The following is an 11,556-nucleotide window of genomic DNA, read 5'->3' on the forward strand; positions in this document are numbered from 1 at the left end:
CACTCACTGGTCCAGTGAGTTATAATCACTTTACCACACAGGGAGAAACCTCACGCACACTGTCACCATGCTGAGTGTCTCTCAGTTCCCTCTGTGCAGTGTGGGATCGTTCTGTCATCTGCATGCCGTATGTCTTCTGTACATCCTGATGCTAGTCCTGGTCACAATGTTCAGGGACACTCCTGTGACACACGCATAGAGGTGGACACGATGGCAAAGCAGAAATGCATCCAGATCTCTCTCTCTCTCTCTCTCTCTCACACACACACACACACACACACACACACACACACACACACACACACACACACACACACACACACACACACACACACACACACACACACACACACACACACACACACACACACACACACACACACACACACACACACACACACACACACACACACACACACACACACACACACACACACACACACACACACAGCACAAGCACAGTTGTTCTTTTAAATGCTACTATACAGATTGTCTGTGATTATTGTGTGTGTGTGTGTGTGTGTGTATGCTCGCACATGTGTGTGTGTGTCTGTATACTCTGGCTGAGCAATGCTCGTGAAATCTGAAAGTAGGAAAGCGCCAACGATTCCACTACTGTTACCTAAACTATATCCAGATGTGCACATATACTTTCAAACATGTGGTCTCACACACATTTTGAGCATGTGTGTGTGTGTGTGTGTGTGTGTGTGTGTGTGTGTGTACGTAAGCACGCCACGGTGTGCTGTACAGTGTCTAGGTAGTGCGGGTCATGGGCAGGTTAGCTGTGCTTGGCACGAGGCAGTGCAGCAAACACAAGGGCTACTGTCTGTCAGCTATTTAGTGCTTCACCAGTTCTGCATTTATTTTACACTGGGACAAAAAAAAAGAAAGGAAAAAAAACACATTTCACTGGTGAAATCTATTATTACCCTGATTTAAAAGTGAAAGCCAGTGACTTTAATTTAGTGTACTTAGTTTTTTGTATTTTTATTGAGGGATGAATAACGACGCTCATATTTTCTGTGCCATAATTATATTTTTTCATGGGGATTAAACTGTGGGTAGAGGAGTTTTTAATTCCGTAGTTAATTTAACCCACAGAGCTAATCATTTGCTGACTGGTTAATGTTAGTAAAGCTATTGAAAGTGAGCCACTATTCTTCTGATTCAACATGCAATCCATTGACTGAATAATATGCCCCGCAATGCAAATATGTTTGCTGTTTAAATTACATGATGTACAAGCTATTAACTATGTGCCACTGCTAATAGGATAAGCTAGACACAGAGCATCAATTTACCTAACTGGCCAACAATTACTGTAGATTAGCGATGAAAAGAGTATTGGAGAGCATATAAAATAACACAGAAACGCAGTAAAAACAGATGTGTTGGCAGTTATGGCACCAACACCTGATCCTAGCCCAGGATACTAGCCTGGCAGGCAGGAGCAGTAGCCAATAACTTAGGGGTGTGTGTGTGTGTGTGTGTGTGTGTGTGTGTGTGTGTGTGTGTGTGTGTGTGTGTGTGTGTGTGTGTGTGTGTGTGTGTGTGTGTGTGTGTGTGTGTGTGTGTGTGTGTGTGTGTGTAATACCTAGCTTTTTATTTGCACGCACACAAGTAGTAATTAATCCAGTGATGTATGGTGTGTGTTTGGTATGCCTCTGCTTCCTTGTGTGATTAATGGCAACGTAGTCCCCAACTGCATTATCATTACATAGTGGCTTTGTTGAGCCATGAATACAGTTCATATGTTCTTCTGTGCATAATAAGTGTGTGTGAGGAAACTCAAACATCAGTCAGTCACCACAGCGCCACACCAGGGGCATGACATTTATTGTTTTCCCTTTCCGCAAGCTAAAGATGTTGGATGGATGGATGGATGTTTTGGTGCTAAATCGTAGGGCGACACTCCTCACAGTCCACAGTCAAACCAACATATACTGTACCTTCTCTGATTCATAACCACTAATGTACCCCTCTCTCTCCCCTTCACTTTCTGATCCCATCTCCACACCTCCCTTTTCCTTCTTTCTGTGGTCCTCTCCTCCAGCTCTTCCTCCTAAGCCAGCCAAGCCCCAGCAGTCCTCTTCGGTTGGGATGGGAGGGGGCAACACCAACGGTACCAAGGAAGGAGTGGCTGGTGGCTCTCTGCAAGAGGCAGAGTGGTACTGGGGTGACATATCCAGGTACAATACACACACACACACACACACACACACACACACACACACACACACACACACACACACACACACACACACACACACACACACACACACACACACACCTTAATTTGAGTCCCTCTTAGCATGTCATACTTGGCTAATGTGTCAACATTCCCTGACAATAGCTGTTCTACAAACACACACTGCATTGCAACACAACGCATTGTGAACTTGGCTATTTTCGGCTAAGAGATTTGGTGTAGAGGGTGAAAAAGACCCTTGGAAACGAAGTATGTAAGGTTTAAGTACAACTTACAACAGCATCCATGCACAGGATCGGTGACTAAGCCATGTCTCTTCCTCTCTTTTTTTCCACGTCTTTCTCACTCTTTCCCTCCCTCCATCCATGCATCTATCTTTCTCCCCTTTAGGGAAGAGGTTAATGATAAACTCAGAGACATGCCTGATGGCACCTTCCTGGTTCGGGACGCCTCCACCAAGATGCAGGGCGACTACACACTCACACTGAGGTAACACGCCACAGCACCCTGTTTTTATTTTTTATTTTTTTATCACTGCCTATTTAAGTGTTATGAGTTGAGTTGTAAATCTGGCGTGTTAAAACCAGCTGGCCCTCCCTGTTAAATATAGGTGTTGGGAAACAGTGTGTAGAGAAAAAAAAAAGAAAAGCAATTTGCCAGCTGTTTTGTATTAAAACTGCTTTTGGGAAACACCGTACTGGATTCCATTCAGTTGTGATGTTGCTCATTAGCGCACACAGTAAAATCCTTAGTTTTGACTTAGCCATTTGAACTGCAAATGGAACCAAAGGGACCTGTAAGGGTCCATTTGGTTCCATTTGTACAGTCTAGGTTAAATGAACTCTGAGGATTTTACTGTGTCTTACTGACTAGGTCATAAGGATGCAACGACAGTTTTGCTATACTTTAACATTGTTTGATGTAATAATGTGAAAATCTCTGTATCCCTCTCTGCCCGTCCTTGTTTCTCCAGGAAAGGGGGGAACAACAAGTTGATAAAGATCTACCACCGGGACGGGAAGTATGGCTTCTCGGAACCCCTGACGTTTAACTCAGTGGTGGACCTTATCAGCCATTACAGGCACGAGTCCCTGGCACAGTACAACACCAAGCTGGATGTAAAACTCATGTACCCAATCTCCCGCTACCAGCAGGTACGCTCGCACTAGCATTAAAATGCATTCATATACTAATATATATGTATATCCATACACATATTTAAATTTAGAAAGACAAAGGTGTCCCCTCACCCACATAAATGCTATTTTTCCTCTTCCCCATCATCTTCCTACATTTTCCCTTTCTTGTCTCAGGTTCTTATTTTGTTTTAGGTTCTTAATTTGTTTAGGTACATTATTCAGTTGGTTTGTGTGTCTTTTCTGCCCACAGCCCCCCCCCCCCCCCTCCTTCTCCCTTTCCCCCCGCTCTTTCCTCCGTTTTTCCAACCAACAGCCATTGACCTGCCCCCCCAACCCCTTCAGCTCCCCACCCCCGTACCTGACGCTTTGCGCTGGGTGTTTCCACCCTCAAAGTGCCGAGGCAGCAGGATCGGCGCTCGCTGAAATATTGCCTCGCTCACCGCCCTGCCTAAATGATTGCACGCGTCCCAACGTGTCAAAAGGCCATCCCTGCATTTATTCCTTCTTTTCCCCACCTATCGCGCGTTCCTTTTCCAGGCGAGTCATTACTCACGAGTGTTACTCCCTATCTCGCGCACCTCGCCGTTCACCCCGAGCATTGTGGGTGGTTTATTAACGAGCCTGTTAGGCAATCGCCCTCAGTAAGCAGAATCAGGGGCGCAGAGGGCAAGCAGGCACACGGATGCTGGCCCATACACTCGCACTCTCGCCCACATGTACACACACACACTTTTGTTATTGCTTAATTGCAATTAGCTCCTTATCCCCCTCACGTCCGTTTCCTGTCTTCAGTCGACCCCATTGTATGACACACACGCCCGCACTCTCTCCGACTCGCTCTCTCCATTTGTTTGATTACAATGCACAGCCATCTAATGTCTACTCCCACTCTCTGCCCGCCCCCCCCATCTCTTTCTCTCTCCATCAGGACCAGTTGGTAAAAGAAGATAATATTGATGCTGTGGGGAAGAAGCTCCAAGAATACCACAGTCAGTATCAGGAGAAGAGCAAAGAGTATGACAGACTGTACGAAGAATACACCAAGACCTCACAGGTATACATAAACACATGTACAATTTATACTGTAGATGTCCAAAGACCTGTGCTTCTTTGGCAGGTACTGCTTTGAGATTCTGTGAGACTTTGAGCAGGAAAAGAACGGGGCAACTGCCAAACTTCACTAAAGTCTGTTGCCTCACTTTCTCACTCCGTCCTCTCCTCACTGTCCCCCTCCCGCACCTTCAATCTCAGGAGATTCAAATGAAGCGGACGGCCATCGAGGCCTTCAACGAGACCATCAAGATCTTCGAAGAGCAGTGCCACACGCAGGAGCGCTACAGCAAAGAGTACATCGAGCGCTTCCGCCGCGAGGGCAATGACAAGGAGATCGAACGGATCATGATGAACTACGAGAAGCTCAAGTCTCGGCTGGGAGAGATCCACGACAGCAAGGTGCGCCTGGAGCAAGACCTAAAGACGCAGGCCATGGACAACCGCGAGACGGACAAGAAGATGAACAGCTTGAAACCCGACCTCATTCAGCTCCGCAAGATCAGGGACCAGTATCTAGTGTGAGTATTAGAGATCAGGGACTGGTATCTAGTGAGTATAAGGACCGAGGCCATTGATTTGGACATGACAGAAAGTTTAATACGATATAATGCTTTTATGCTTCAGCGAAGCGACAGGCTATTTGAATGGGATACAGTCAGTGGGACTGGAGCCCCAAGCTGTGAAGTTAGGGGGAGGGGGCATCTGGTGCCTGACCATATTGGAAACTTGTGTTTCCTCTTAGCCAGGGCCCTCCCTTGGGGGAATCTCCTGAGTTAGAGGCCCTGGCTTCTAGGAATGTGCCTAATAGCATTAGCAGAGTTGGCACTGTCCCAACATTAACTCTACAAAAAAATCTAATTAGCATGGCCTCGCGTAACAGTTTGCGTAGAGTCGTAAGCTTATTCAGTGTGCCATAGAAGAATGATGTTTTAAATGAAAGGGACCTTTAAAGTGATTCCTAGTTGTACTAATTCCCCCAACTCTCTCTCCCATGCACACCACCCCCTCTCTCACTCTGTTTCTTTCTCTACCCTCTATTTTCCCTTTCTTGTCTTCTGCAGCTGGCTCAATCACAAAGGGGTACGTCAGAAACGAATTAACGACTGGCTGGGGATCAAGAATGAAAACACTGATGAGTAAGTCTGAACTTCATTGGGTTCTTGTCTTCCTGTACTGTCAGCCCAACACAAGGGAACAGTTTTAGTAAAGAAAATACATTAGGTTTCATTCAGTGTATTATATACAGGTTAACTTTAATCCATTCAATCCTGGAACGCTTATACTGTGTCATTTTAGATTTTGAGCTATAACCATTACTTTATACTTTGCGGTTACCCCGCAGTGTCGATGCCACTAACATATCTTGTCTCTTGTGTATTCAGAGGGTACTTTGTGACAGCAGAGGAGGATGAGAACCTGCCCCACTACGACGAGAAGAGCTGGTTCGTCGGGGACCTAAACAGGACGCAGTCCGAGGATCTGCTCACTGGGAAGCCGGACGGCGCTTTCCTCATTCGAGAGAGCAGCAAAAAAGGCTGCTATGCCTGCTCTGTTGTGTAAGTACCGTACACCAGGATGTCACCTCCCCAGGAATTTAAGCACAGACTTGCATACCCATCTAAAAAAACACTTAAGTAATACCTTTTAATAATTCACCAATAAGTGTGTAAGCCAGTGGTTATCAACCCTTTTCACATCAAGTGTCCATTATTTATTCGGCATTTAAGCCACGGAACCACCGTTTGATGAGATTTAGACTCTCAGACCCAAGATTAGAATATCTTGTTATCGTTGGATAAGATTTTGTCCACAATTCCATGCTGTATTGATGTTGGTACCAATAGGAGAGATAACATAGCCTGAATTTTCTTTTCGTTTCACTCCATTATTCAGTCGTACAGATTTTCAACCGAGAAAACCCCGCCTTCGACAGCGTCACCAGACCCTGAATCGAATGCGAGGCTAGCGATTCAGGGGGTGGAGCCAGGCTAGAGATAACAGGCAAACGTTGATGGAAATAACAATTCTTTAATGAAGTAATGCAGATGTTTAACAATAATTTAACTCGAGAGCTTAAAATGAAATGTTACACTCAAGAGTTAAAGATCTATAAGGGTCTATTTGGTTACCAACTCTCCATCATTTAGCTGGGGACCACCTTGAACCCCCACTGGTGGTCCCCAGACCACTGGTTGAGAACCACTCGTGTAAGCTTTGATCAGAGATCAGTAGCTATCATGGCAGCCTGAATGTGTTGTACTGTATCTTGGATTTTCCTTGGCATCTAATTCATATCCAACTGCCTAGTCAAACATAGCCTAACATCGAGGACTCTCTCTCTCTCTTGTTCTTCTCCAGCGTGGAAGGCGAGGTGAAGCACTGCGTCATCTACAGCACGCCGCGAGGCTACGGCTTCGCCGAGCCCTACAATCTGTACAGCAGTCTGAAGGACCTGGTGCTCCACTACCACCAGACCTCCCTGGTGCAGCACAACGACTCGCTCAACGTGCGCCTGGCCTACCCCGTCTACGCACAGATGCCCTCCGGACGCAGATGAGCCCTGCCGACACCCTGCCTGGACGCAGACAGACAAAAGAAAAAAAACTTGGACAAATGAAACAAACCCCTCAAAACCCCCTTAGTGGTGAGAAAGGGAGAAAGGGCAGGGAGGGGGAAGGCTGAAGGCGAGGAGGGCACTCAAAACCTACAAACCCCCAACACCAGACAAAAGGTTAAAAACAAAAAGAGATACAAAATAAATGACTTAAACACTTGCTGCAACACACACGTCAGCCACCTTGGAGTTATACATATATATTTTTACTAGAACATTTTTCGGAGGGCATTCTTTCTAAGACTGCTTGATTTGCACAAGGAAGTTTTAAATGTTTGTGAATGTGAAAAAAAGCAACGGAAGGAAGGAAAGAAGGAAGGAAAGAAAATGGAGTAGGAGTGCTTCAGAGTTTCAGGTTGACCCCGCTGCTACCTAAACTCCGGCTTAACAGAAACACAAAAAAAGACAAAAACAAACAATGACAAAATGACGACAAATTTCATTTCCAGTCTTGCTTTATTCTTTATTTTCTTTAATTTCTTTTTTCTTTTCATGTTTTCTTTTTCCCCCCATCCTCACGCTTCTGTTATCACAATCCTTTTGTTGGTTTGGAGTCGTTTTTCTTTCTTTCTTTCTTTCTTTTTTACCTATGAGACGTTTCCTTTTGTTTACTCCTAGCTTGTTTGCTAAACGCAAGAGGATATAATAATGATGATGATGTCAAGTGTCTGTTCCCTGTTCCTCTACGAAAAAAGCAAAATAATGTAGCATAACAAGACAACGGGCGCTCCTCTATCTAGATTGCTGCTGAGGGGTTTTGGGGTGGGGTGGGGGGGATGAGTCAAAGTGGGGAGGGGGCACGAGCGATACAGAAAAAGTTTTGTAGTCTTAAAAGAAGGCTTGCTTTTATACTAATTGTAGAGAAGTGTTTTTTTGTCCTTGCTTTGCTGGAACATAGTTTTTCCTTTGCCATATGTTAAATGGTAATGTTACAGATCCAGAACCATAGACCAAAGTTGGTGTTGAGCGGAGGGAGCGTGTAGAAGTGCACCGTTGTGTGTTTATTAGTGTTTTTGAATGGCGATGAGGAGAGGAAAAAGCAACCGAGTGCTTCATTTGATACCACACATGAAAGCATTCGTGAATTGGACCACCAAATGGACTCTCACCACCATGGCCGACTTCCCAGGCGGTCAAAATGAGAAGCACTTATGCCAGAGCAAACTGCGTTCAAGGTTGCGACTTGCGAGTGGTCCGCTTTGCTGAAATCATCCTTCTCTGAGCAAAGAGTGTGAAGGAAAAAAATCCAGACCATAGAGCCTTTTATGTGTGGTTTCAAAGAAAGAGAGAGAGAAAGAAATATGTGTATGCTAATGTCTGTGGTTGATAAACTGGGACTGTTTGTGTATCTGTTACAAAAACCTTCAGAGATAAGCTTTGACTAAAAAAACAAATGTTTTATGTGTAACACAGAAGAGCAGGTAGAGGGAGGCGATGTGCTGACCAGAAGACACATGCTTTAGATGATACAAAAAAACAAAACAAAAAAAACTTGAAGAACGTGCAATCCAGCGTTGTGTTATGATTATGTAGGCTAGCAGTCAAGCAGCGAGAGAGCGAGAGATGCACTAAGGTTCCCCGCTGGGGTTCAGAGAGATAATCAAAGTGCACAGTGAAGCTTTTGAAGTGAGATTCTTTTCTTTTTTTTCTGTTTTCTTTTTTTTTGGTCTGTTTTCTTATTTTCCTTTTAAGACTCAAACTTCTTATCTGGTGCTTGACTTTATAACCAGTGAAAACATTTCATGTCAAAGAAAAGAACAAGTCTATATAACATCATCGCACAATAAAAAATGTTTTCAAAAACTGACGAAAAACCACAACCAAGTTGCATTCTCTTCTTCCTGGAAATGAGAATTCTCTATTCTGATTGGCTGTTGTCATCACGCCTGCACTGAGACATTGGCTGTAATTTGGCAGTTGCTAGGGGAGACGTGTTTGAGACAATGGGGTCAGTGTTGTTTCCCAGACGTCTGTCCCCTCCCTGCCCGTCTCTGCTAATCTAGGGCCCTATTTTAAGGCCTCAATGACAAGGGGAGGTTAGCAGAGCTCCATGGGGCTGATTTAGTGACCCTGGCTGGTGGCAAACAAAGACAGCTGCTTAGCCACACTCTGGCCCACTTCATCCCCGTCTCCAAATTAACATGGCACGCGTCGTTTGGCTCTGTTTGGACACTCAGCTCCAGCACCAGTCAAATGAAATGACACAATAGCAGATCTGTAGATATCGTCCGACATGCCCGCGACCACCACATGTGGGACATGAGCGTGTAGAGATCTTCAGGGCAGGAGAGGCCGGCTGGTTACAAAGTCAGTCAAGCACCCATCTGTCGTCCACAGTGTCTTTCATAGTTGTGATGAGGCAGCGTGGGGGTTCTGTTAGCCACACACACACACACACACACACACACGTACACACGCACAAAAACTAGTATGGCTGTAGGAGAATGTCTTTGATTGGAGATGTAAGAAGGAAAACGGGCCGTTGTTTTGGGATATGGTGCAGTGGAGTCATTGCGAGTGAATGATACAACCTTGGTTGTAGCCCACCGCGTGTATCAACACCTGTGCCATTGTGCCCACGCCGACACCTGACTGCCGACACCTTTATGTATTGGCCGTCCTCTCCTCCTCCGTCCCCCCTTCTCATGCCCTCGGTGTAGGGTCCTGAGAAAGTCAGATCAGAGGATTTGTTTAGATCCTGGGGGTTGTAAAAACAAAAAAACTTTGATAGAGCCCTTGCGGAGGGGGATGCGGGGGGTGACAACTCGGCCCTTCCGCTGGAGAGTAACGCCTAATTTATGCTCCATCCTACTACGGCATTGTGTACCAAAACAATTGCAGATCTATTGACTCTCATCACGTCAAATCCGCAACGCGGCGTGAGCTTATAGAGCGGCTATTTTTGGCGCGCGACACAGCCGTACAACGAAGCATATATGGGGCTTAAATCAGCTTTATTTGTGTTTGTTCTTGAATTCCTTGTTTAGCAAGCAGCAAGAGGAAAAACGGAGTGGACAATATCAATACGACCAGTCAGTTCGAGGTGCACCCATAGTCTGATGTCTCAGACTTTGACTACTGATTGGTCTCCACTTCTTATTTCTTCCTAGATATGTTTTTAGGCAGTCGGCAACAGTGCAAGGGACAAGAGGGCGGGGTTGTTGATATAATATTGAATGTACAGTAAGACCAGTTTGGGCCCAAAGCGCTTTTAGCACAGTAGTCAAGGGGGTTCATCGACATTTCATAGAAATAAGTTGGATCTTAAACTCTTCAAGGTGCTTTTGGGAAAGAAAAACAAAACAACACAACCATCTCCTTTTGGTCAAGACCCTAAGGTTGGAACAAGCCTTTTGGTCCACCGGCAAAGTTTACCATACCACACAATGAAGCCAGCGATTTTGAAAAATCAGGGTTTTTTCTGCATCCATATTATACAGCCACACCATTCACTCTCAGTCGATTAAGCTACACCATCACGTCTTTGACATTTTAGCACGGGTGTCCTCGCATCGAGAGGTTTGTCTCACATGACTCGCCGTAGATCTTAGAGACCCCGGTCACTAAATGAATCTAGTCTTTCCTCCCCCTCCATTACCACCGTTTGAAGGTTGTAGATTTTTTGTTTTGTTTTGTTAAAAAAGGGGTACTCAAATGGTCCCTAACTCTATTACTTGAACTATTGCATTGCTCACTGTTGAATGTCTTTATATGAAAATATACATTTATTGAAAGAAAAAAACAAAAACAAAAAACAAAGATATCCCTTTTGTTTTATGCTGAGCGGGGCTGAGGTTTGACTTTTTAAAGTTTTATGACAGATGTACAGTATTGGTTACAGATACAGGCATCATATAGCTACATTATGTGGAGGGAAGGAAGGAGGCGCTTTATGAAACTTTCTCAGAGATACGCTCAAATCTTTCACTTCACAGAGGGCTTGTCTGAAATTGCACACATTATCATCTACAAAAGATTTATGTTAAATACTTATTTTGTGTGAATGTCTGCGTGTGTAGCCTATGTATGCATTCTTGGTCACATACATTTACATTGAGAAAAAGTATCTATCATATGTGAAGCTAAAACAAAACACAATTGTAAGGGTTGTTTTGAGTAATTGCCGTTCTTTGACTGTTTTCTTTCCTCGATACGTCCCTGACCCCCGACATTTAGACCAAAGATTTCAGTTAACTTCTTAATATCCTTCTGTTGTTGATCATTCAAAAGGGATGTTTCAATGTCACATTGTATGACAATAATGTCTCCATTGCCTTGATATCACCAGAACTCAGAAGCTAATTTAATACCATGGTAGTTTTGTTGTTTGGACGAGTGCTAGCTAGCTAGGATTCTTTAACCACTTACGCCCTATTTTATACATGGTCGTACAATGGTGTCTGCAAAATCTAGCTCATCTACAAGCTCACAAGCTGAGCTTATAGATCTGCTATTTCATTTTTACCTGTAACGACCCAATATAGGGACTCCAGGTTAAAAGTGGTTAAGGATCATGATAATGGATTAATGAATTAGTG

The 11,556-nt window shown here is 44.5% G+C and overlaps 1 protein-coding gene across 4 annotated transcripts in view; it reads left to right on the plus strand.

Moving 5' to 3' along the window:
• pik3r3b (phosphoinositide-3-kinase, regulatory subunit 3b (gamma)) overlaps nucleotides 1-7,767 on the plus strand; it is a 238,678-nt gene extending 230,911 nt beyond the window's left edge. For all 4 annotated transcript variants that reach the window (XM_084065809.1, XM_084065808.1, XM_084065810.1 and 1 more), the window contains 8 exons: nucleotides 2,057-2,192; nucleotides 2,603-2,701; nucleotides 3,186-3,366; nucleotides 4,280-4,405; nucleotides 4,603-4,922; nucleotides 5,466-5,540; nucleotides 5,787-5,960; nucleotides 6,763-7,767. In XM_084065809.1, the coding sequence (XP_083921935.1) occupies nucleotides 2,057-2,192; nucleotides 2,603-2,701; nucleotides 3,186-3,366; nucleotides 4,280-4,405; nucleotides 4,603-4,922; nucleotides 5,466-5,540; nucleotides 5,787-5,960; nucleotides 6,763-6,961 (1,310 nt within the window). In that variant the 3' untranslated portion in view covers nucleotides 6,962-7,767. The remainder of the gene's footprint in view (nucleotides 1-2,056; nucleotides 2,193-2,602; nucleotides 2,702-3,185; nucleotides 3,367-4,279; nucleotides 4,406-4,602; nucleotides 4,923-5,465; nucleotides 5,541-5,786; nucleotides 5,961-6,762) is intronic.
• The last annotated feature ends 3,789 nt before the right edge of the window (nucleotides 7,768-11,556 follow it).

The sequence above is a fragment of the Gymnoscopelus microlampas genome, assembly GCF_963454915.1.
Source record: "Gymnoscopelus microlampas genome assembly, chromosome: 9".
NCBI lineage: Eukaryota > Metazoa > Chordata > Actinopteri > Myctophiformes > Myctophidae > Gymnoscopelus > Gymnoscopelus microlampas.